The 25,132-nt window shown below is 35.9% G+C and overlaps 1 protein-coding gene across 1 annotated transcript in view; it reads left to right on the top strand.

Moving 5' to 3' along the window:
* The window catches only part of PDHX (pyruvate dehydrogenase complex component X), a 40,428-nt gene extending 17,254 nt beyond the window's left edge, over positions 1 to 23,174 (top strand). Inside the window, exons 4-13 of the mRNA XM_040558141.1 lie at positions 265 to 276; positions 1,010 to 1,079; positions 2,172 to 2,380; positions 4,320 to 4,418; positions 8,617 to 8,800; positions 10,690 to 10,837; positions 13,183 to 13,241; positions 15,385 to 15,543; positions 20,889 to 20,953; positions 22,910 to 23,174. Of these exons, the coding sequence (XP_040414075.1) occupies positions 265 to 276; positions 1,010 to 1,079; positions 2,172 to 2,380; positions 4,320 to 4,418; positions 8,617 to 8,800; positions 10,690 to 10,837; positions 13,183 to 13,241; positions 15,385 to 15,543; positions 20,889 to 20,953; positions 22,910 to 23,174 (1,270 nt within the window). The remainder of the gene's footprint in view (positions 1 to 264; positions 277 to 1,009; positions 1,080 to 2,171; positions 2,381 to 4,319; positions 4,419 to 8,616; positions 8,801 to 10,689; positions 10,838 to 13,182; positions 13,242 to 15,384; positions 15,544 to 20,888; positions 20,954 to 22,909) is intronic.
* Positions 23,175 to 25,132: the final 1,958 nt, after the last annotated feature.

Raw genomic sequence — 25,132 nt, forward strand, 5'->3', positions numbered from 1 at the left:
TCTCACTTTGAAAAAAAAAATGCTGCTACATATTAACACAGGAAGTATTTTGAACTTGTGGGACATTTCTTTGTGTTGTCATTGGCATGAATCTTGTATTCAGCATCAAACATCTGATTCCTATTCTGACAAATGGAGGTTTTTAAGTGCCTTGTTCAGTGCTAAATAAGATAATGCTGTAAAATTATTAGAGTGAATAATTTCAGTGTTTTTTTTGTTTTATAGCATAATTTCTCTTGTTTTTACCCTTTTTTGTGTTTTCAGTGGCTATGTTAGGTAGGTTATGTTTGCATCCGCTTCAAGCTGCTGTTTTATTTGGCTATGAGTGGTAGCAATACTGCAAGCTTATGCAGTTATTAAATGCACTTATCAATGGACCTTTCTGTGATAGGGTCTTTCAGCCTTACACTAAGCAGTTCGGGAGTTTTGCTTGGCACTCTGTTATTCCCAGGTACTTTAAACTCATCTCAAAAAAAAAAAAGTCAAATCTTGAGCACTTCAGACTTTTTTATTCAAATACAGCTTTTCAGAGTATTAATGGAAAAAAGTGCATCGAGAGATCAGAACAAGAAATATTTGTCTTAGATTTTTTTTTCCTCATGTAGTGAATGCTCGTTTAAAAAGAAGTATTACACCAAAATTTATGTAATGTTCCTGGGAGAAGACGAAGTGCACTGACAAAGCTGTAAATGTGAAATGTTTTATGAGAATATACTCAGAACAGACTGGCTTTGCTGTTCATTCTTACATCTAGTGCTGGCCCTTCTAGGGAGGGGGACAGGTAATCCAGTGAAATTTGATGCGTTCTGTTAGAGGACGTAAGTGTGCAGACAACCATGTTCCCTGAATAATAATGTTCTAGTATCTGCATCTGCCTAGTACACTTCTTACAGTTTTACAGCATTCTACTTTATTAGTGTTTAGGTGTCTACAAAACTTGATGAAACTACTAAGAACAATATTATACTCAGTGCTATGTGTCTCTATTTATTTTGTGTCTTGTTTTTAGTTTGGACTTTCAAACATTTGATAGTGATTTGCATTTTCTTGGTCAAAATGTCAGCAGTGCGGGTAGATGTGTACTAACTCCATCTGAGGCAAATGTTTGTGCAATATGGCTTTATGTGGAGCTTTAGTGTGTTTTCCTTTGTTGGAAATTAACTCTATTTGGGCTTGGTACAGTCTAAGTTATATGTGGCTACCTGTGGGTCCCAAGAGCTATTTTAACTTCTGGCATGATGCCCTGGAAACATTACTGCTTTTGAGGATCTAAAGAATTCTGCTTCTACAACTGTTCCAAAGACCATGGGAGTACCCTATTGTGGAGACCTTCATTAGGTTATTAAGTCAATGTTGTTGTTTTTGTTTTTTTTTTTTTAAGTCCATGCTTTTATCTGCGAAATCATTAAAAAAAGCTATTTTGATTGTCGTACAGATACGTCTTAATTTGAAAAGAACACCTGGAACAGATTGGCCTTATCTGGTTTAATTACATTATATCTTTCTGTAAGATTTCTGTTCAGATGTTATCTGAAATAGTGAATTGTATATCGCATAAGTGCTGGCATTTTCTTTGGGACACACTTGTTATTTGGCACCAGTTATGTTAAAATAGACAAATTTTAGCAGTGGATGATAGCATGAAGCAAGTGTTATCTTTCTCAAAAAGAAGTTAAGTTGTTGCTATGGGGTTGAGGCTTCTCTTTTTTAGCTTCTGAATTTACAAAGTTGTGTTTTTAAAAAGTACCATTGCTAGATACAGTGTGGATATCTCAAAGTATCTTGCTGTACATAACTAGCAAAATTTTCAGACTTTGTTCCCAAAGATTAGGCATCCACACTCATTTTCAGTAGCTAAACAGGGCTTTTTTTTTTTTTTTTCCCCAGAGGTACTCTGAGTTTCCTCACTTTAACTTCTGAATGCTAGCTAACTTTAGATGTATGGGATTTTGAGGTGTTAATGTAAGTTAATATTTCCCTTTCACCTTAACATAGCAGCTGTACTTAATTTCTGTCATGAGTCTTCATTATTAATAGTAGAAATAAAATGGGATATATTTTCCTGATGAAGTGTCATTAATATGCCTGAAATTTTTACATCTACCCTTTTTAGTCATGTTAGTCTAGACAATGCAATATATAACTTAATGTTCTCATTGCTTTAAATTTAGGTGGAAGAAGGAAGCAAAAATGTACGCTTGGGCTCACTAATTGGTCTGCTGGTAGAAGAAGGACAGGACTGGAAGCAGGTTGAAATACCAGCTGATGTTAGTGATCCATCTTCTCTGGCTCCACCAGCAGCTGCACCTACTTCAACTCCTGCAAGTCCTTCAGTTTCAGCCCCTCCTCCTAAACTGGAACATCCACCTGGAAAATTGCAGTGAGTTTCTGTGCTCATTATGAAATGGAACTCTTATTCAGTTAGATCAGCAGAGCTGAACCAAGAAGAATATTTTTTCCTTTCTTACCTAGTATTAAGCTATTATTTAAGAGAGTGTTTCAGTATGTGTGATGTAGTAAAGCTTGCCTTCTCAGAATATTTTTCTGCTTGTACTCCCAAAAAGTCAATTCAAACAACATACTTTTATTAGAGCAACTTCTGTTAATGTGCTTTTATTCTGATACATAATTGCTTATGAAGTATTCTAAGATTAGATGAGGAAAAAGTTGTTTTTACATTTGATGGATGCTAATGCTTATCATTAGATACTTATCATCAGATGATCAGTTTATCTTTAACTTGCTTTATCTTTTTCCTAAAAAAAAAAAAAAAAAAAGACAAGCAACAACAAATAGCTCACTCCAAACATGCTAAGTTCTTCCACTTTTTTATATTAGGAAGAAATTATTTCATTTTCCTAACAGAATTGTGAAAAACTCAAGATCGTGAGTTTGTGTGCTCTTTGTTAGGTTGTTTTTTTTTGTTGTTGTTGTTGATTGTTTTTTATATGTTTGGGTATGAAAAGCATTTGCAAACATCTTAGAAGGCAAATATATTAACTCCAAAGTGTTAGGCAGGTAACAGTAATCTATGTGTCACAGGGTTGTATTGCAGGCTGCACGTTAGACATTGCTGCAGATAATCCAAACTGAAGAGTTTTATTCAAACAACAGTTTCACATTAGAGCTTATAAATGACTGTGGTGGAGATTTTTGACTAGGATATGTCGTTATACAAGCAAACAAAATATCAAGTCAGCCAGGGTGTTACTCCCCACTTGGAGTGAATTATGATAACATAAAAGCTGTGAAGTCAGCCTATTAAAGAAAAGAATGGGGAACTCTCATTTTGGCAGCATGTGCTACTCAAACTGTTCTGGTTTGGGTTGTTTTCATTTGTTTGGGGTTTTGTGCCTTTTTTTTATGTGGATTTTTTTTTGCTTGTTTTTATACCTCCTTACTTTGCTAATCTGGTTTGCTATGTTCACTTTTGATACCATCATTTGGGCTATTGTAATGGAAGTGAAAGACGCGTGGAACCAACTGAGTGGTCATTCGGTCAATGCCCAAATGTTACCTGTAGGAGGACGATTATCCATGCACTTGAAAGGATTAAGTTTTGTATTTTTGTCAAAAGTGCAACTGTTTCTCTGCAGCTGTTAATTCCAGAGATGCATTAGCATCTTTGGCATCAAATGATCATTTATGGTGTGTCCTTTGACAAGGACGTATGGACAGTCCTTAAATTCGATGTAGTGCAAACATATTCTCCTTCAGGAAATAACAAATAGATATGTTTGAGTGTGGGATGAATTCATATTTAGTCTTCCAAAGCAGATACTGAATTATGCAGCTACATCTATACGACTTGCTTTCCCAAAGAACATCTGCTTCATTAAATCAATACTATAAAATAAAATGGAAGCTAGGGAAAAAAATAATGTTATAATAAGAATTAAACTGCATTAGTCATAGCCAACTAGCCAACACAATAGTAGAGATGAGCAACCCTTTTGTCCAAGTTCCTGAAACTCATTTTTATGTTACTACAAGCTAGTCTTAAAGAATGTATTTGGTTCTGCACTGATAACCCTTTCCCACTATACTGCTGAGGAAGGAAAATTTGAAGATGGGTTTTCTACTCTTTATTTTGGTCCCTGTAAGTCACTGTTGTGCTTTTAAATTCAACTTGATATTGAAGCTTGGTGAGGGGAAGAGTCTGTCTTTAGTATTAGGATCACAGCTTTTGCATCGAACTGTTTTCTTCCCCCAGCTGTTGCTTGCACAATACAGCATAAATTGTATAATTTCTCTTGTAGTAAATAAAAGAAGTAAACCTTACTGTTTTAAATAGTTAATTTTCCTCCTCATTTCCTTAGGGTTCGCTTAAGTCCTGCAGCTCGCAACATTCTGGAGACACATGGACTAGATCCAAGCAATGTTACACCTTCTGGGCCTCGAGGAATCTTCACTAAAGAGTATGTAGATATTTCAGTAACATACAACCTCATATTCCTTTATTTCTTCCTTGAACCAAGAGCAATCTCCATGAAATTGAAAAGTCTATTTCATAAAAGCCGTCTTTTCTTCCAGATTTTTCTTTGGATTAGTTGCCTAGTGTAATTTGAAGAACCTGTCAAGCAGATGGGGAGAATAGGTTAGGAGATACTTTAAGAAGCCTTTAACTTCAAATAAAATAGATTTTGTTTTTATATTCAATGTGGATTGTATGGTACTGCTGTCACATTTAACAGTGGCCATCAGTGCCTTGACAGCAGTGTTAGCTACTGTGTGAATTTAAAGTATTATCCCTACTTAGAGATACAGAGCCAAAACAAAGTAACTGCGGACTTTTTCTTCAGCTCCTATTCTTTGACGAATTCAGATTCAAAATGTTCTGACTAACAATCATTTTTTCAAAACATCTCTTTCATAAACAAGACTTGAGTTTGAAAATACGTTTTAAAATGCAGACAGATTTTTTTAACCATTGCTTCGAAATAGTATTAGCCTTTCAGGTGCCTCCAGGCTCTGCTATTACACTTGGAAATGAAATGTTTGCAGATTTTTTTGTAGAAAGCTGCTACAGACATTCAGGGAAATACTACTTTTGCTAACTTGAGATTCCTGTTAAATACATGCCATACTTTATAGCTGAGTGACTCATAGTCTTGTTTTTAACTAGACTAGTGATTGATTCTTTGAGGGAGTGTAGCAGGTTCAATTTTCACTGTTAAACACCAAGTTTCCTTGGTTAAATCCAAGACTTTTTAACATTGTTAAAATCCAAGTTTCAGATTACAAGAAACAAAGAAGGATAGTGAGTTACGTAAGAAAGCAAGATTCTTTTCCCCCAACTTTGTATCTTTAGATTTAATGCACTGTAAAAATTACTATTAACAGAAATAGGTGATTTCACTTGATAGTTTTCTCTGTCACAATTTGCTCCCTTAGTGGGCTGATAGTTCATTTCTTTCAAGTCTTAAGTACTATATTCCTTGTTCTGCTTGGTTTTATTCTGGAGTGGTTTATTTTCTTTAAGCAGTGGCTTGTGCTTTCTTCAGAAATATGCTAGAAAATTAATGTATTAACAGAAAGTAAGTCAACCTCTGTTACACCACGTTTCTAGTCATCAGCTCAGACACTGGTTTTGGGAGAGCTATGTTAAAATTGTTGATTGTCTCAGACTGCTTCTGCCCTTTCTCATCACATTTGCTGATGATGTAGGAATTTGTAAATGCAAACAGTAAAAGGTGGGCATGTTAGTTACCAGCAGTAACTGGTCTTCTGAGGCCATGTTCGTTCCATCTGTACCTTCCTACCTGCTGTCACTAAGTTAGATGTGATTGAGGATTTCAGAGTTTCTCAGGCATTTATGTTTTCCCCTTGCAAGTAAGATATCTGACACTTATGTAGCGATGGGTTTCCAATGAGTCATTTATGTGAATGTATTTATTAAGTGCAGACCTGCAGTGGTATCTGTGCTTCATACAGCTTATCAGCTGTCACTATGGAGGAATGAGTTCCTTGTATAACATTGATGGTGCAGTAGAAGCTGTTTAACGTTCTCTGCTCACCTTTTCCCTCTCCCAAGACATCTATAAATAGAGTAATCAAATGTTCAGGTGAAAGGAGACAGGAAATTTAGTAGCAATAACTGCCACCAGGGTATGCTGCTGTCAGAATGTGCATCTCATGGTGCCAACACTGGATCTTCAGCGATTATTAGGCATGTGTGTGAAATGGGCAAGTTAAAGGATATAAAGTATATTTTGAGCACAAAATACAGTTTACTTCGTCCGTTTTTTGTGTTTTGGCTAACATGATGGAGTAGAAAGTGTTAGTCTGCACGTTTCTGTAGTAGTGGTTAAACTGAAGAGTTGCCATAATTTGCATACTTCTAATAATAACAGTTTGGTATAGCATTCTGTTGTTTAACAAATGGTCACACCAAGCTCTGGTATCTTCCCTGGGCAGATTGCTCTCTTTCGTGTTTCTCTATTCCTCTCATGTTTCTCCATTACTATCCTGTATTGATAGGGGTTTATAAAGTAGCTCGGAAGGGATAGTCACATCTTTCCTTTCCAGTTCTGATGAAATGTCTCTTCTTGGCGTTGTACAGAAGTGTTTAATTTGATATGTTTTGGTGCCGCCTCCATCTTATGTTCAGGCTCCCAATCTTGCACTCATGACGGTCATAATATTGATGTGTCTATTTTTCTTAATCTGTTAAGTCGTGGAGTAGCTTGTTTAAAAAAATAAAAAATGTCTATCTTGTACTCGCGCGAAATTCAAAAACTCTTTAGTGAATATTCTAGTCTAAAAATAAGCTCAACTCTAGCAATAAATTTTTCAGTTAACACACTAAAAGCCATCAAAATCATGAAAGCATTTTGACTTGGCTATGGTAGGTAGGGCCATCTGTTTCATATGCCATTTGCATAATACATGGAAGTAATTTTAAAACGTTTTCTTAACTTTAAATATATAAAAAGTTATTAAAGCTTTATCCTATGTAATATGGGAATAATATAATGAGCAGATGGTCTGTCTTATGGCTGCCAAGTTAAAACCCTTAAGTAATTTTTGGTAGCTTCTAGTATGTTAAGTAGGAAAGTTGCATTACATCATGTAGTTACTTTTTTTAATCTGAAATTGTAATGCTAGAGGATGGTTTTCATTCAGTGAAATCTAATCATCTCCCCTCCCCCCCCCCCCCCCCAATGTGGTAATTGTGTTAAATGTTAAATATTTTTAAAAGAAATGCTACCATGTAATTCTGGAAAAAACAAGTAACAGCTTTAGTGATGAATTTACATCCTGACCTCAGATTTGTTTATTTTCTCGAATATAATTTGTTGAAGTATATATTGAAGCTAAAAGAACAAATTGAAGCAAGTCAGCAATGAATAATAGATATATAGAAGACACAGAGCTTTTCAGGTTTTAATTCTTGGCTCTGGATTGCTACCGTTAAGAAAAATACAAGTCCGTTCACATTGTTCTGTGGTTCTGAGATTTTGCCCCTTCATAAAAAATTAATAGCATATAAACTATTGACACTCACTGAAGCATAAACTCTCCCTTGAGCAGTAATTAATGAAAGTAGAAAGCCTTTTTGTTTGGTGTGCCTTATATTTAGAAGCCATGCTGTGGTTGTCAGTAGTCTGATTTTTACACTTGCTTTTGACTTCCTCTACCAATTTATGTAATAAACTTTTGCGTACATACTGTGATGATGTCTTCATGAAGTGATAGAGGGTTATGTAGGGTACATGATACAAGCTTATGTTATCAGATCTGGAGCATAAAGATAGGTGATCCATGACTGATACAGCTCTTTTGCCAAATCCCTAGTAGAGACAGATTTTATTAGCATAGCTTATTTTACTTGCAATTGGCAGTAATGGTGTAAATATAATTTTATCCGTTTCACCTCATACGTGCAAACAGTGTTTAGCATGTAGCTATGTAAATGCAATGCACCTACTGTAGGTATAGGATTGTAGCTTAAGGATATGAGTTTTCCTTGTATGTATGTCTTCAGTATGGTGCTATCTTTCAAACTGTATATGAGGTGTATACTTGTATATTGTATATGAGGTGTATACTTGTATACTACCTATACCTGTTTGTGCATATTTATGTCAGGAAGGTACAGAGAAATGATTGATAAGTGTAATGCTTAATTTCCTGTGAGCATTATTTATAAAATAGCATTAGAAACCTATCATGACATAATTAATTTGTTTAGTTGAAGTGGTCCCAAATATAACAAATGAAATAGCTTGTATTTGAGATTTTCAGAACTTTATTACCTAAGTAAATGTACTCTGATACCTTATTTACAAGAATGGTTAGCGCAATTTACAAATCGTCTTGTACACTGACGATTAGTGATGACAAATATTATGCTTCTGACACAAATGTTTTCTGTTACTGCATATTCAAAAAAAACTTTATTAATAGAAATTAATGAGATAATTTACTATAACTCAAGATATCAAGAAAGAGACGGTAACTGTATCAGTTTAAAAATCATCTTCTTAACGTTTGGTTTACCAACAGAAATTTAAATGCACAAAGTTTGCCAACAAATTAGTGATGGAGTAGTAATACTTCGGGAATTTTTGAAATTTTCTTCTTTGTCAGTATTTCACTGTGTTTAATCACCAGGGATGCTCTCAAACTTCTGCAAGAGAAGCAGAAGGGCAAACCCAGTGAATTGAAACCTCTGGTTTCTCCAGCTCCTCCCCAGCCTAGTGCAGTGCCTTCTGCTTCGCAAGCAACAGCTGTGACTTCTGCTTATCCAAGGCCAGCAGTTCCACCGCTTTCCACACCAGGACAACCAGCTGCACCGGTAATGTTTCTTTTAAGTCCTTAACTTTATTAGACGTAAATATTGTCACTGCTGCTTAGTGCTGAAAGCCACTGCTTTCTTAAAAGATGATTTGCTTCTGTGAAGAAGTTGGGGAAACTTTTTGCACTGAAACATTACTGAATGTATCTGGAGGGAGAGAGGAAGAATAAGGAAAAAGATACGTCGTGCTCGACCAACCTAGTTGCCTTCTATGATGGCATCACCAGCTGGGTAGATGGTGGGAGAGCAGTGGATGGCATCTACCTTGACTTTAGCAAGGCTTTCGATACTGCCTCCCATGACATCCTGCTAGCAAAGCTGAGAAAGTGTGGGATAGAGGAGTGGACAGTAAGGTGGGTTGAGAACTGGCTGACTGGCTGAGCTCAGAGGGTGGTGATCGGCGGCGCAGAGTCCGGCTGGAGACCTGTGACTAGCGGCGTTCCCCAGGGGTCGGTGCTGAGTCCGGTCTTGTTCAACATCTTCATCGATGACCTTGATGAGGGAATAGTGTCTGCCCTCAGCAAGTACTCCGATGACACAAAGCTGGGAGGAGTGGCTGACACACCAGAAGGCTGCTCTGCCATTCAGCAAGACCTGGACCGACTGGAGAGATGGGCAGGAAGAAACCAAATGAGGTTTAATAAGAGCAAGTGTAGAGTCCTGCACCTGGGAAGGAACAATCAGACGTATCAGTACAGGCTGGGGGACGACCTGCTGGAGAGGAGCTCTGAGGAGAAGGACCTGGGGGTCCTGGTGGACAACAGGTTGACCATGAGCCAGCAGTGTGCCCTGGTGGCCGATAGGGCCAATGGGATCCTGGCGTGCATTAAAAGGAGCGTGGCCAGCAGGTCAAGGGAGGTGATCCTCCCCCTCTATTCTGCCCTGGTCAGGCCTCACCTGGAGTACTGTGTCCAGTTCTTAGCTCCCCGGTACAAAAAAGACAGGGGTCTCCTGGAAAGAGTCCAGCGGAGGGCCACAAAGATGATACGGGGCCTGGAGCATCCTCCCTATGAGGAAAGGCTGAGAGACCTGGGTCTGTTCAGCCTGGAGAAAAGAAGACTGAGAGGGGATCTCATCAATGTGTATAAATACCTGAGGTGTGGGAGACAGAGGGATTTGGCCAACCTCTTCTCAGTGGTTTGTGGGGATAGGACAAGGGGTAATGGCCACAAGATAGAGCACAGGAAGTTCCGCACCAACATGAGAAAGAACTTCTTCACAGTGAGGGTGACGGAGCACTGGAACAGGCTGCCCAGGGAGGTTGTGGAGTCTCCTTCTCTGGAGATATTCAAGGCCCATCTGGATGCCTACCTAGGCAGCCTGCTCTAAGGAACCTGCTTTGGCAGGGGGGTTGGACCCGGTGATCTTCTGAGGTCCCTTCCAACCACTTCAATTCTGTGATATGCAGTGAAACCTGCCTGAAGCAACTACTCTGAGAACCGGAAACGCAGTAATTTACTGAGGAAATGTTTATTATAATTTATAGGGAGCAAAGCATAGTCTGAGCAATATGTCAGGTCTGGTAGATGGGGAAGAATGCTTACATACCCTGGCTGAGAACTGAAGCCTGAATATTTGGACATATTTTTTTGAAGACGTCTGCTAGAATTAATTCTAGGATTAATTCTATACTGTAAAGTGAAACTGTCTTTGTTCTGTAAAACCTGTTGAATTAATCCAAATTCAGTGGAATAGACTAGAACACTCACTGATCTTAATCATGTTACTTTCTGTAGTTGGAATGTGCTGCTTTCTGATCCTCATAGGTGAAGTTTGAAGTGAACGGGAGCCACCAATGATAATGCATCAGTATTGGGAGTTTTGTTTCAGCAAAGGGAATGTATGTTTGCTCTCTTGATATTTAATGTGTAGTATGTGATTTCTTTCAGGGCACATTCACAGAAATCCCAGCTAGCAACATCCGAAGAGTTATTGCTAAGAGATTAACAGAGTCTAAAACTACTATACCTCATGCATATGCTGCTGCTGACTGTGACATTGATGCTATTTTGAAATTAAGAACTGAACTGGCCAAAGGTTAGTGGTTAAACTGACTTACTATTGCATGTGGTACTAATGTGTACTTTGCCTTGTTCACATCACCTTGTGTCCAGGAGGTGTAGATTTTGTGTGGACAGAACACGATGGTATTTTTTGGTGTTTTGTATGTCAGACTCAAGCTGTAGTCCTGTGTGATTAGTGGAACTGGATAGCTTGTCAAGATACAGGAAGACAGAGCTGTTACTTTGCCAGCTAACACAATGGTTTGTAGACAACTGCAGAGGACTATGCATTGTCCAGTTGGTTTTTGTTTCATTCCATCCAGATACAGCAATATTTAGATATTTTTTTATGGCTTAAAAACTCAAATTCTTCATGTGAAAAATAACAGGGGAAGCTTTAAATTAAAATACCCTCGTGTGCTATCCTTCCAGGTACGAAGTTAAATTTTTTACTTTTGCTGGCTTCTTCACTGAATTTATTGGAAAAAGGAAAGCTAATACAGTCTCTCAAATTCTGGTTGAGAATAGCTTTATCCATGACAAGAAGAGAAAGTTCTTAACCCCTGCCAGCCAGTGCATGGTAAATTCCCCTTTGAGATAGATAGTAATGGTGTTAATGGGAGTAAGGCAGTTACCTCTTCCAATGAAAAACTTAGATACATGCTTAAGGCTATGTTAAGATGGTAGGTAAACAGAAATCTTTCATGCAGAGAACTGGATAATTTTGAAATACACATTGACAATTGAATCAAGTGTTATAAATCTTAGTATATGTCATGTGGAAATTCCAATTTTCATGTGTCACTGTTTTATTTATAAAAAATATATTTGTATAAGACTAAGAAATAAAGTTTTCACTTTTTGTCACAACTTGTATTCACTGAAATGGTGTATTTAGAAAATATTGTGGAAGTTTAAGGTAATAATCAAAGATTGCTTTGATATTACTAAAATAGTTTTTGTTTTTCCTAAAATCGGCTGAGTGTACTGTGCAATAGGACTTCTTAATATTTTCAAAATTAACAGTGCAGACTAGAATCTTTCTACCCAATTTTCACATCAGTAAAGTACAATTGACATGTATTTAAAAAGGCAGGTTTGTCTCTCATGCTGCAGTTCTGTCAATCCAGTTTGGTACTTGCAGATTCCCTGGTGTTATATTAGAGTTCTGTTTTTTTCTTAAACATAGATTGCTATTCATGGCTAACATTGCAAGTCAATTATGTGGCAAATGGTCACTTGGTTAATTCCTCTAAATTAATGATCACTTGAGAAATTTACATAATTATCTATGAATGATTTTCTCATCAGAGAAGCATTCCTAAAGATATGTATATTTATTACATGCCATAAGTCAGTCTCAAAAATTAAGTAGTTTTGCTGCTTGATCTGTTCAGCTGACAGTAGTCACAATGGCAGCAGAGTAATTTAGCTTTTTTATTATAAGCATGATGAATTTAATATTGTGTAAATATCATATATCTTCAGGATAATTCTATAGCAACTATGGAATATTCTGCATTGTGTCTGTAGGCTTTGCTTCTGTTGGCAATCATGATCATTATTAGTACTTTGGTCTCCTAAAGCTTTGAAAAACATATGCAGAGCATATGTAGCCATTGTTTCCCTTCCTTCTTCCAAGTTTTGGGGGAAGCAAGCAAATATACTAAGTGATATGCAGTATTTGTTATGCTTAAGTCAAAAAAAAATAATAATAATCCAGTCATCTAGTCCTCTTAAGGTTATTTTATATGTTTCTAGCTAATACTGACTTCTTTGTGCGTAGTTTTGCTTTTTTATTAACTTGCTTACTTGCATATTATTTTGCAGCTTGCTTTAAAATATAGCATTAACTCAATTTAAGGATGTGCAGATACCTTCACCTTGCTAATTCTTACATTGCAGGGCCACAAGGGTCACTGGAGAATTACATACTTGTGATTCATAGCTGAATAAAAGCTGATCTTTGCAATTATTCCATTTATGCATTACAGTACATAAAGAATAGCAGTCTTCAGTATTATCTTTGTGTATTTAGATCCTACAATAGTTTTCTACGTGGAAAGTAAATATGTAAAACATAAAACACACATGGAATACTTCTCATTAGAACAAATGATAATACTCAAGTTTGCAGCTACTCTGACTTTATATCAAAATCTAGAAAGAATGTCTCTGCTGAGGAGACTTCTCTTTTTTGATATTCCTTTTGTTCCAAGGGGAGAAAAAGTATTCTCACCTTTATGATAGTAATTTAAAGATGAGTTACTTTCTGACAATATTCCTAAGAAGCAAATCTGCTGAATTGCTGGAACCTTGTCATCACACAGGTCTGATAAACACATCTTAAGGGCAGTGATTTTTCTTTTCTTTTTGCAGATGACATTAAAGTATCTGTAAATGATTTTATTATCAAGGCGACAGCAGTTACTCTGAAGGTAAGTGAATAATTGACTTCAATAATTTAATAATTGAATTTAATAATTGACAATCAGTTATTAAATGACTAAGAATTCTTAAGAAAATATTGAAAAATAAACACATTTTTCTCTATTGCTATTCACATTACATTGTTGTACTGTGTTAAATGCTAGTACTTGATGTGAATATATACTCTTAGCCACTGATGACAAAGGAAACAGTGGGTTTTACAATTGAACAAAAGCTTTTTCTTTTCATGTAAACTTGTTACGGAGTTCTCATTTTATCTCTTCTGATTTAAGTAATTTTTTTCTGTTGTAACATTATGACCTTTGTTCCTTTCATTTGGGGATAAGATTTCAAATGCTTAGTTTTCCACATTGAAGTTTCTTTTGATTATTTTCTCCCCTTTCCCGTCCCTTTTTCCTAAAAAGCTTACTTTTTAAATGTATCTAAAGTAATAAATCTAAAATAGTAATCTAGCTTTGAGTAATTGTGATTCAAAGAAATTCACATTTAAGCTCAACTTGAAAACAGACTTAAATTTCCTGTATGTGAAGAGCATAGCAGCCTACATATGTTATTAAAGATACACATATGGAAAGACCTCTGCCCTGGTTTGGGTGAAATGTTAAAACCACGTTATTTATAGATGCATGGGTTAGACAATCTAAACTCCTCTGTAATACAGTTAGAGGTTTATTTGCTGTAGTTGAAATAATGAAATAAGTTTCTTGAAAAAAAAAGTCTTGATTTTTAAAATTCTTAATTATAGTTTTTAGATTACAACCCTTGTCAACCATTTTTAAGGTTGATTATCCAATTTGGGGCTTTTTTAAGACACTTGATTTCAGGCCACGTTCTTCTATTTTTTTTTCACTTACAGAACATTCCAACAATGGCTTAGACAAGTTGTGACAAACATAGTTTCCATCTTCTCCTAATGGCATGTGAAGTTTAGTCTGAAATATATTGCTTAATGTTATATGGCCAATATCGTTCATTCAGTCATTTAGTATTGTACTTAATGGTACAGGAGTTATACCCATAATGCTGAAGTGACAAGTTACCCCTTCTCTTATGTTAGAGAAGAAAAACTGGAACAAAAGATGTGAGTTCCTATGCACGGACTGGATGTAGATTGTTTTTTGAGTTTTGTACTTGATTTTTTTCTTCCTTTTTTTCCATTAAAGAAATTGTGATAGTGTTAATTAGCGTCTCCATGAATGAAGCTTAGCTGTGTGTACCTCCCATAACTCTTTTTCTGGAATATCTTCTGCACTGCGGTGTCAGTTTTCAATTTCCTAATTCTGAGTTTCATTAAGGTCACTCAATACTAATCTTGGACTTACTGGAAATAGCACCTTCACAGTATCTCTGATCAGTTACCTGAGACTACACCTATATGTTAGTTTGTTGTTTTTCTTTTCCCCTGAGCTGCTTCGGCTTTATATGATAAACTCAAAAAAACCAAATCATTAAAAGTATCAGTAAATATTATTTGAATTTTAATTGGAGGTCTATGCAGAAAGATTTCTGATGCATTTTAGGAGAACTTCATCCTAATAACAATGAGCGTACCCGCAGCACATTCTGCTTGTAGCTTCATTTGTTGAGGGTAAGGCTTGAGACAAAACTGGAAAACAACACACGGGTATAGTAAGATCTCTGTTTTCTATGCTTTTAAAGTCAATATCCTGTGATTTATTTGGGGGCAGAAATTACAATGCTTTGTGGTTTTTGTGTTCTGGGTGTCTGTAAGGTGGTGTCAGTGACTCCTGAAGGAATTTAGAGGCTTTTGTTAATTTGTTAGTTCTCCAGTAGCACAAAAAGAAACCTTCTGGGTCCCCTGCCATTGTTTATTTTGGTTCCTGGAGTGTATATTCATGCTTTTTGTCAAAGTAAGTTTTTAAATCAAGCTAATCATGTAAATCTATTCTTAGAGCTTTACAGTGATTTCATTATTTTTTTGTCCTGCTTGTAGCAGTCCTGATGACAGATGTGACCTGATCTTTTGCCTTCATTTACACGCAGCAGTCTGTGATGCACTAATTAATTTGGTGAATGCCTGTATCGTGCTATGTGTCTTAAAGGATTTTCCTTTTTCTTGATAATTGATTGCACCATTGTTCTTCTACCAGCTGTCTTTTTTTTTCCTAGCAAATGCCAGATGTGAACGTAACCTGGGATGGAGAAGGCTGCAGGCAGCTGCAGTCCATTGACATTTCTATTGCTGTGGCAACAGACCGAGGTCTCATTACGCCAATCATAAAAGATGTTGCTGCCAAGGGAATACAGGAAATTGCTGCCTCTGCAAAGGTAGGACTTCATTGTACAGTAGGCTGAGAAATATAATAGCTATGTAGTTTCTTGTAGTGAAAAATGTAGCATGACCTAGATACACATCAATAAAAAAAAAAGCATTTTCAAAATGGATCTAAAGCTGTTTGAGTATTCCTTAGAATTAATTATTAATTACTATTAATTTTACAGCTTATCATTTTTAATGAACAATGACTTACCATGCAACTAAACAACGTGATGGCCTGCTAGCCCGTTTGAAAAATAAAACTGTACAGACATCTGCATTTTGATGCCATCAAAGTATTTCTCTAATCCTTATGAGAAAACTAGGTAATATTAATTTCTGGTATTTCCAATCTTTAGGTTTGAGGTTTTGTGTGTTTTGTTTTCCTACATTTCCCAGAAATTTGTTTGTAGCTGCTCATGTTACGTTCTATGCAGTTACATTATGGCACTTATTACTGTCTTCAGCTTTTCATGCTGAGAATGTCACCCCAAAGGAAACATTAAACTCCTCGTGCAAACAAGCAGTATAGTGTTCACAGGCCAGCTGCCAACTGGTGACTTGAAGCCATGGCAATTCTTGTCAGCCATAGCGGAAGTGTTTTGTGACAGGCAAAAGCACAACGAATGATAAAATGCTCTAACCTGAGCTTTTCTTTGTCATCTAATGTGTGCTAATGTAAGGCCTGCAGTATCTGGAGAATGCAATGAAAGTAGCTGCTAGGGCATGAAAGTGTCCTAAAACAAGACAGAAGCTATTCTTTTTAAATTTTTGTATTTTACTGAAAACTACAGAAATCATAATAGTCTGTGTAAGCAGAAGGAAACAGCTAACAGAGTTGTAACAAAAAAGACTTGTCATCACACACAATGTTCTGAATAAGATGTCTTCAAGATTTTCCGGTCAATATGACTTGTTTCATGTTCCACATGTTGTGAAAGTAAATCCTTTCACTAATATTCTAGCCAGCCAAGGAAGAAGGTCAGCTGAGATTGTTCAATTATTTTGTGATTAGTGATAGAATGGCAAGAAGGAAAGCATTATTAGAAGTGAAATACAGGATATGCTTCAATTTTCATCCCCAATACCTTAGTACTGTGACACAGTGTTGCAAACCTTTCTTAACAGAAATTGTGTTCCACAGCTCCCACGATGAGAGTGTACACGTGCGTTATGTTTAATAGGCAACGATAAAGTAAGCATTTCAATTTCCCTTTCATTTCAAATAGAACGTGTGTAACATAGGTCACAACTACTCTGTATGAAAGCCATTGAATCAGACAGATTGCAGGTATCCACGCCAACAAAATTTTGCTCTTCAACTTCTTCACTGAATTATTGAAACAAATATGTACCCCTCACACGTGTACGTGCTCTGAAGGCACAAACTGTGAAACTGCATCTGTTTCTCCACTGGTTTCCTTGTATTTTGGCAGCTGTTTTCTTTGTTAGTTACCTACGTGTCTCCTGCTGCATGTTAAATCTAACTTTTTTCTAGGTCATATGCATCCTAGTACCATATTTTCATCACTCAAGTAATACAATTGCACATATGTATTATGCTCATACTGACTCTATTCTGTGAACACTATTCACATGGCTATTAACTCCTAGTTCAATAATTATTCAGAGATGAAGAAAAGCCTAAAATAAAATTAAATGTATCGTTTTAACTTTTAAGTTAATAGAAAATGTGTCATAGTTTTGAAAACTTGGCGTAAATTTGAATTACTTAGTGGTCGATTCATTAGAAGGAGATTTCCTTAAACTTCTTGCTGTTTAGTTTTAAGCTGAAGGCATTGCAATTGTTGGACTACTGTGGCCTTTTATGATCCTTGCCTGGAAGCTGTTTAGAAATGTACATAGGGAAGACAGTTGTTTACCTTGACCAACAGTGTCATGGATGTTACTATCCATGTACTGGTTGGGCTTGTCTTACAAAATAGTCCAAGAAGATGTGCCAAGATTTTATTTCTGGTGGAAAATACCCATCAACACAATTAAGCAGTCTGTTTGTTTCACTTGGTAGAAACTGATAAAAGCAACTGTCATAAGTGGAAATTATGATGGAATTGACTTCTTTTTGTTTGCATGTGAACGGAAGTAGAGTCCAGATTGGATAAACTTCCTCACAGATAATGAATTGGTTAGTAGTTATAGTTGTGACATGGATTAATCCCTTTTTGTGCTGTAATATAACTTTTCATACATAAGTAGTAGTATTCCACTAGGAGCTGTATTATATTGCTGATATATGTCAGATCCAGTGGCAAGTATAATAGTTGTTTTATAATTTCCAGACATTGTACAGATGTAAATTGGTAAAAACAAAGGTATGAACACCTTAGAAGGAATTTCAAGGATTATTATATTAATGCTTATGGAGCCCTTTGTAAGGAAATGCTGTAGAAACACAAAGATTTTAAATAAACAGAATAATTGGATCCACAGTTAAGTTCACAGTCAGAGTTTCTTCCATATTTGCTGTTAATTGAGAATCAAGCCTCACTGGAGAAAACTGAACTGCCTTTCATGACTAGCAAGGGTTATAAAAAAAAAAAAATAGTTGTACATACCTTGCTTATGAGCTTAATTTAAAAAAAATCACTGTTCAATACATAAAAGCAATCATAACTTATTTTTTTTCTATCTAGTTTTAAAAACATTGAAGTAATTGGTAACAAGATATCTTCATGGTTATTTCATTTTTATTTGTTAATATATTACTTTTAAGTTGACACCTAAACAACACTTTTCTGTATATAAAAAGCTTTTCTTGCTAGTCATAGTACAACAGCAATACCTTTTTTAGTCTTTATTTTAAAGATGATGTCCCATTGGAATTGCTGAGATTTTAAGGTAGATTGTATTTAAATTCTGTTTATGAACTACTTTAGCACTTAAGTTTCCATTGCCTAGCACTAGTGCTTCAGACTAACTTTTAAGGGGAAACCACAATGTTTAGTAATTCAAGAGGGATTGCCTGCTGAAAAGAAGTGAATATATACATATACCTATCATGCCTTTATGAAGTCGCTGATTCAATTTATTTAGCTAAAGGCAACTTGGCATGGGTGAACTGATTTATTTTTGGTTTATATTCTGAGAATATTCAGGTAACCACCGCACCAAACACTACACGATATTTGTAGGCACCTGGAATTATTACAGTTTTGTAGCACTGGGATAGAAAACTCCTGTTTGATCAGGCTAGTAGTTCTAGTGATAACAGAATGAATTAGATAATGCTGTTTCCTAGGGTTTTTGTAGGAATGCTTTAGTTCAGTATAGCTTTTACCTGGATAGATGGACAATATTTTCTTCAGAGCTTGTTTTGGAGACTAGGAAAGCATTTGTGTATACATCCCTGGGAAACATCTAGGATTTTCGAGAAAACATGGAAAATCCCTAGACAGTAGAAGGGGAGTGATTTATTTCTTTTTTTTTTCTGGAAAAAATCATGTTTAGGGAAGAGGGGTCTTGGAAATGGCATGGAAAATTCCTAGAAAGCCTATCGGGGAAGGGAGGTGGACTTCTAGAAATCCCATGGAAAATGCCTGGAAAGCACTTGGAAAACTGGAAAGCAGAGAGGGATTTCTTCATGGTGGGGAAGAATTCCTTGAAAAAAGGGCAGTGAGGGTTCATAGAAATTACCTCTTGGGATGGTGATATTCATAGAAAGCATATGTGATTCTTGGAAAGCACATCTGTGGGAGAGAGGGTTCCTAGAAAGCGCTTTAAAAATCTCTAGAAAACACAGATATTGCTGGAGAGCACTTGATAGGATATTCATGGAAAGCATGTAGAAAACTTGTGGAATGCAAAGGGAGCGATTCCCAGAAATCTGGCTTTTTTTTTAAAAAAAAAAAAAAAAAAAAGAAAAAGAGGGTATGTGGGGTAGAAAGGTAAATTCCTGGAAAGAAGGGTGATTCCTAGAAAGGATGTGGAAAAAATCATAGAAAGCAGCAGTAGAATTCCTAAAAAGGAAGAAGAAAATTCCTAGAAAACAGAGGGGATTCCTGGAATCTTTTTCTCCAAGAAAGTTTCATAGATGTGATATATTACTTTTTTTCGTGAGGTGATAATCAGACTCTTTTTTTCCGTTCACTTCCACTTGTATTTCCCTAGCATAATTAAATGCTTGGAAACTATAATTAATTTTTTATTATTTTGAGCAGAAGGAGGAAAATGCAAACAGACTGTTGCTTTTATCAGTCTTCCCCAGTAAGTGAGATCTGAGCCTACTTCCCTGACTGTGCTTTTGGAAATGGCTATTTTTGTCTTACGATGTCATAATGCTGGAACGGTCACAACTTGACATTCTCCATGCACTTTTCCACCTGCAGAATAAATATATTACATGCCAAAAGCACTAAATGTATTGCATGTGAATAAGATAGATCGCCTCTTCTGTATATTCCCATGTCAGTCTATGCTGTCATTTGAAGAGCTCCTACTTTGGAAAAGATTGCTACTAATGGAGAAGTCACCCTGCACATTTCCATTGGATTCTATACAAAGGTGTAGGAACAGCTTGCTGGCTTGAATAACTGGCTCTTGACCCACTTTTGGGTGCCATTTCTTTTGGGCTCCACAGGGTCCTTTCCTCCTGATGTGACACGTACTGCAAGAATTACTCATCATCATTCCCACCGGTTCTGTCTAAGGAGTCCACTAAGCTAGAAACATGCTAGGGGATGCATAATGTTCTTTTTCTCTGTGATCTTATCACCTTAGAACATGGTATGAACTTCTTGGGCTGTGTTTTAAAGAAAACTCTTCCGGAGAGTTTCTTCTGTTGTGTTTAGATGCAGAAAAGTCTCATGAATGAAATGGAGGCTGCAGGAAGGGCAGTCTTAGTTATGTTGAAGGTAGCTGAATACTTAGCTGAAAGAATTATATTCTCTCTCCATCTACTAGAAAGTTCTGGCATTTTTTTTTTAAAACAGTATGCCAGTACCTGGCATTTTTTTTTAGACAAATATGTTGAGGAATACAGTGAATTTGTCTCATCAGTATATTGCTAGATATTCCTGTTATATAAAAACACTGTGGAGAAAAGACTAATTGGTTCCATTGTGAAAACTGAAGCAGTTCGTAAGGTGAGAGAACAGCTTTTATTGAATAGCTGATATAGTTGGGAAAATGAAGCTTTGTGTCCTAGTCTTTTTTGTCAAATCATTGCAGCTACAACAACAATGTTGCTAAAATGCTCACCACAATCCAAAAGCAGATGACTTTTTTTGTGGCTGTATGGTACTTACAATGTCTTGCTGAAGTAAAAAGAACAAAACTCTTACGACACTTTAATTTCTTTTCCTTGTTCCTCATCTTTTTCTTATTTCATTTTCCTTAGGCTCTAGCAAAGAAAGCAAGAGATGGAAAGCTGTTACCTGAAGAGTACCAGGGAGGATCTTTTAGGTAACATTCTCTAGCAGTGTTCAGTATAAGCAATGTGGGTTCAGAACTGCTATATGCTCAGCCATTTTAATGCATTAAATTAATGCATTACCATTAATGCATTACCTTTTAAAATCTTGTTTCATTTAGGATGAAACTCCATGGGATGATTATGAGGGCCAAGCCTAGGCTGAATGTCATGTATTGGGAGAAAGTATTATCTCGGTACTGGTTTTCAACAAGTCTATTTCATCAGAGCCTGCTGTGATTCTGGCTTTTCATTTTTTGATGAATTCAGGTTTTTCATACCAAGACTGTTCTGACTTTTGTTTTCGCACTTAGTTTTTTGCAATTGCAGAAGAAAGGTTTTTTGCTTGTTTTTCTTTAATTGCATCCTTTAATTAGGAGAATGCATTGATAATAGTTTTTGAAATAAATACTTAAAAATTAGTTCCTTGTCAGAGGTAGCACAGCATACAGTAATGCCCTGTTTGTCTCTAATTCATTTAGAAGAATGTCTCTAGAGGGGCAACAAGTGCTATAGCAAAGTTGTGGTGCTAACTCTTGCAGTTTGCTTTTAACTGAAACATCAAAACCAAAGCAGATAGATTTTAAATAGTAGCATATACTTAATATTTTTTTCTGTTAAGTGAACTTTTTTCTATTAAGTGAAGTGTTTCTTGCCAAACAGCGTCATCAAGGAACACTTTTGTTACACAAATTTTAGCTTACCTCTCTTTTTGTCAGTTTTTAAAAGCTAAGTCTGAATGTTCATCATTAATATTCTTATCTTCTGTAATGGAAAAATTGTGATGAGAATACTGCTAGAAATGACATTCTTCTGCAGAAATACTGCTGTAATATATAGTAGAGTGTGCCTGGGCTGCACGTGTCTGGAATAAGTGGCTGTGTCATGCTGGAGGAGTGGTCATAAAAATTTGTAAGCTGTTCAGCATAAAAAGCTTATGTAAATGCAGCAGTGGAGGCATGGATGTCGTCTTAAACACAAATGGCCCATGAGAGAATAACAGATTATCTTTTTCCACTTTTTGCAGTAACTTTAACAGAAGGAGGAGATGGTAGGCCAACTTTCTCTGGTGAACAGTCTATCACAAGAGTCCAGCCCCTCCTTATGTACCACTTCCCAGCTGGTGACACAGACAAAGTTTTCAAGAGAGAAAGGCATGATAAGGCTTTTCTGTGCCTGAGTGATAATCTAAATGCCCAAAACATACTGTTTGGCTATTGTAACTTGAAGTCGTGAGGTTTCATTTAAAAGGCATTTGGCTTAGAATAGGGATAGGCAAAGTTTTATTTGAAGATACTGCTTTCCTGTCAGCCATATTTATGAAAGTAAGCTTGTCTACTTTCTGAATTTCAGCATATTTCTTTTTATTCTTGCTCTTTTCTGTACTCTGAAGACATTGTTTTTGAAAAAGGCCATTATGGGCCCATGAATACACTGTAAAATCATTTTAAAATGTTATCATGTGGGGACTGTGTTTGAAAGCCAGGTAGTTCTCGTGTTATTTTTTTTTTAAATCTGTGGTTAGAGCTCCAGTGACGGAAATTACACGAGTCATTTTGTTTTGGTAGCTTTCTGGCATCTTGCAATACATCCAGTGCTTCCTTGGAGATGATGCATTTATTTGTCCAAAGGAACTGTGAATGTTACTGTATATTCCCAGGCAGCAAAAGTGTTGTAACCGCCTTTGTGATCACTGTGGTGTAATGTAATGATGTATTCCTGTAAAGAAATAGAACTCTAGAAAAAGGTGCATTAGTTGTAATTAAAAAATCCCAGATCTCCAAGAGTCTGAATATGCCTAACTGAAATTCAGTTCAGATCTTTTTAGTGAGTTAATGAGTTTGGCGTTCAGAAAGAAATTAGCTCACAGTAGTCTTTGGATATAGACTTTCTTCTTCTAGGAGATGTCATTTCTGACATTACTGATAACTCTTTTCTTTTTCATTTAGTATCTCCAATCTGGGCATGTTTGGCATCAACGATTTCACTGCAGTCATAAACCCTCCACAGGCCTGCATCCTAGCGGTGGGTCGAGCAAGACCAGAGCTCAAAGTTGTGGAAGATGAGGAAGGGAATGAGAAGCTTAAGCAGCATCAACTCATGACAGTGACTCTTTCAAGTGATGGTCGTGTGGTAGATGATGAACTGGCTTCAAAGTTTCTGGAGACCTTAAAAGCAAACCTCGAGAATCCAATACGACTTGCCTTGTGTTAAACTCAGTGAAGATTGCTTCCTGTTTTGACAACACAGAGAACTCTGTTACAGAAAAACACCCCCAAGTACATTAGAGGGGAGTAAATAGTGTGAGATAAACAGTTAAAATATTTAATTTATTGAATTAATATGAAAAACTGTTAATTTTCATGCTTTTAGTCATTTCCAATGATCAGGTTTTATATTGTAAAGCTAAAAAAACACTTCAAAGTTAACATACCACGTTTCTTTAAACATTTAGTACTAATAGGACATAATGTTTGCATAGAAAAGTCAATCTCCTCTGTAAAAGAAAGCTTAAGAAAACTTAATAAAATTTAAAAGGGAGTGAGGTGCTTCATCTAAGGGCTAAATATCTAGATTTTATAGTGAGGTAAGCAAGAATTATAATTCAGCAATGTGCTGCTATGACTCCTGATCAATACTGAGGTTGTGGAGTAGCTAATTTGTATTGCTGCCGTAGTTTTTCAGTTTGCAAAATGCTTGTCTGGCATGTTGTACCATCCAAATAAGATTGAAATAAGATTCATAAGCTTTTGACAGAAATTTCAGTGGGTTCCTACATAAGAGCAAAGAAGTTATAAACCAAAAAAAAGTTTTTGTTTGGTTTCATTCTTCTTTACTACAAGCTGCAAGGAGAAAAAACAGGTTGACTGGAGAGAGGAATGGGGAAAAGAAATGACTGGAAAATGTGAGAGACTAAATTATATCATAGAAAAAAATAATTTCTCAAAATATGAAATAGTCTGATAGAATCCACAGCTTCATTCATATAATTAGATCTCATTAAAACACATTTAAACTGTGGCTGCATCTATTTTTTTTCAGTATTTTTAAGACTGCTGCTTAATCTCATGCATTGAGATGAGTGCAGAGATGAGAATCAGAATATCAGAATAAATGTATTCTCTGGAAATGATGAAATCTCAGCTTCGTTGATTTCAGTTTTTGATGTTATCAATATCTGGGGAAAACAGCAACAATTAATTAGTAACAGGTTTTCTTTGGCTTAATTTAAAAAAAATAAAAATTATTGCCTTCAAAGTTGCCCCAACTCAAATTTCCTCTTCAGTACCACAAAATATGAAAAATACTGTTTTCAGGTGTTCTGTGATACACTGTGGTTAGCTTAAAAAACAAGTTATTTGTGCCAGCAATATTATGATGAAAAACTGGCTTTGATCTTTTAATTTCACGGAGGCTGCAGTATGGAAGGTCAAATTCTGCACACTGAAAATTTGCTCTTTAATGTTGTTCTTTGAATGGATAGATTAAAGATGTAAATACAAAGTGTTTCATCATTAGTTGTATATTGAATTTTAACTCAGTCATAAATGCAGTGGCCTGAAGTTTAAATGAACAGAAATGGATTGTTCTTTTTTCCTGTGTATGAATATGGAGCCATGAGTTTGAGTGAATGCATGTGAATGTGGAACCATCCAAAGTATGAATTTGTAATGAAACAATTGTGTTTACAGGACCTGGTGAAAATATAAATTCAGTTGTATTCTGGGAGTTAGTCTAATTCTGTTTTTTTATAAGTACTTTTTTTTAAGATTCAGAGGACTTGTTTGTTGAGTTGCTGCCATAATTTAAAAAGCTAATTGCAAGAGAAAAACTTTTAGTTAATACTGAGCTGAGAGTTTTCATTACATGAGTTTGTTTCTTTAGCTTGTTCTAATACAATAAATTTCATGAACTGTTAATCTAACAGTAAAGAGAGAATAAACTTTTGATTACTAAGTTCAGTTTACTGTATAATAATGGTAATCTACTGGTATTTCCAGGAGTTTTTCGCTGAGAAATTTTATTTACAATTGCATACTTAAGATTTATTTGCAGTTTTAAATGGTTGACCATGAATTGTTCCAAAGTTGTCTATTAATCCCATAGTACTTTTGAGGGGGGAGGAGGGAACCATAATATATTGTACTTAATGAGTTTTCATTTGTTTATGT

The sequence above is a fragment of the Cygnus olor genome, chromosome 5 (assembly GCF_009769625.2).
Source record: "Cygnus olor isolate bCygOlo1 chromosome 5, bCygOlo1.pri.v2, whole genome shotgun sequence".
Classification (NCBI taxonomy): Eukaryota; Metazoa; Chordata; class Aves; order Anseriformes; family Anatidae; genus Cygnus; species Cygnus olor.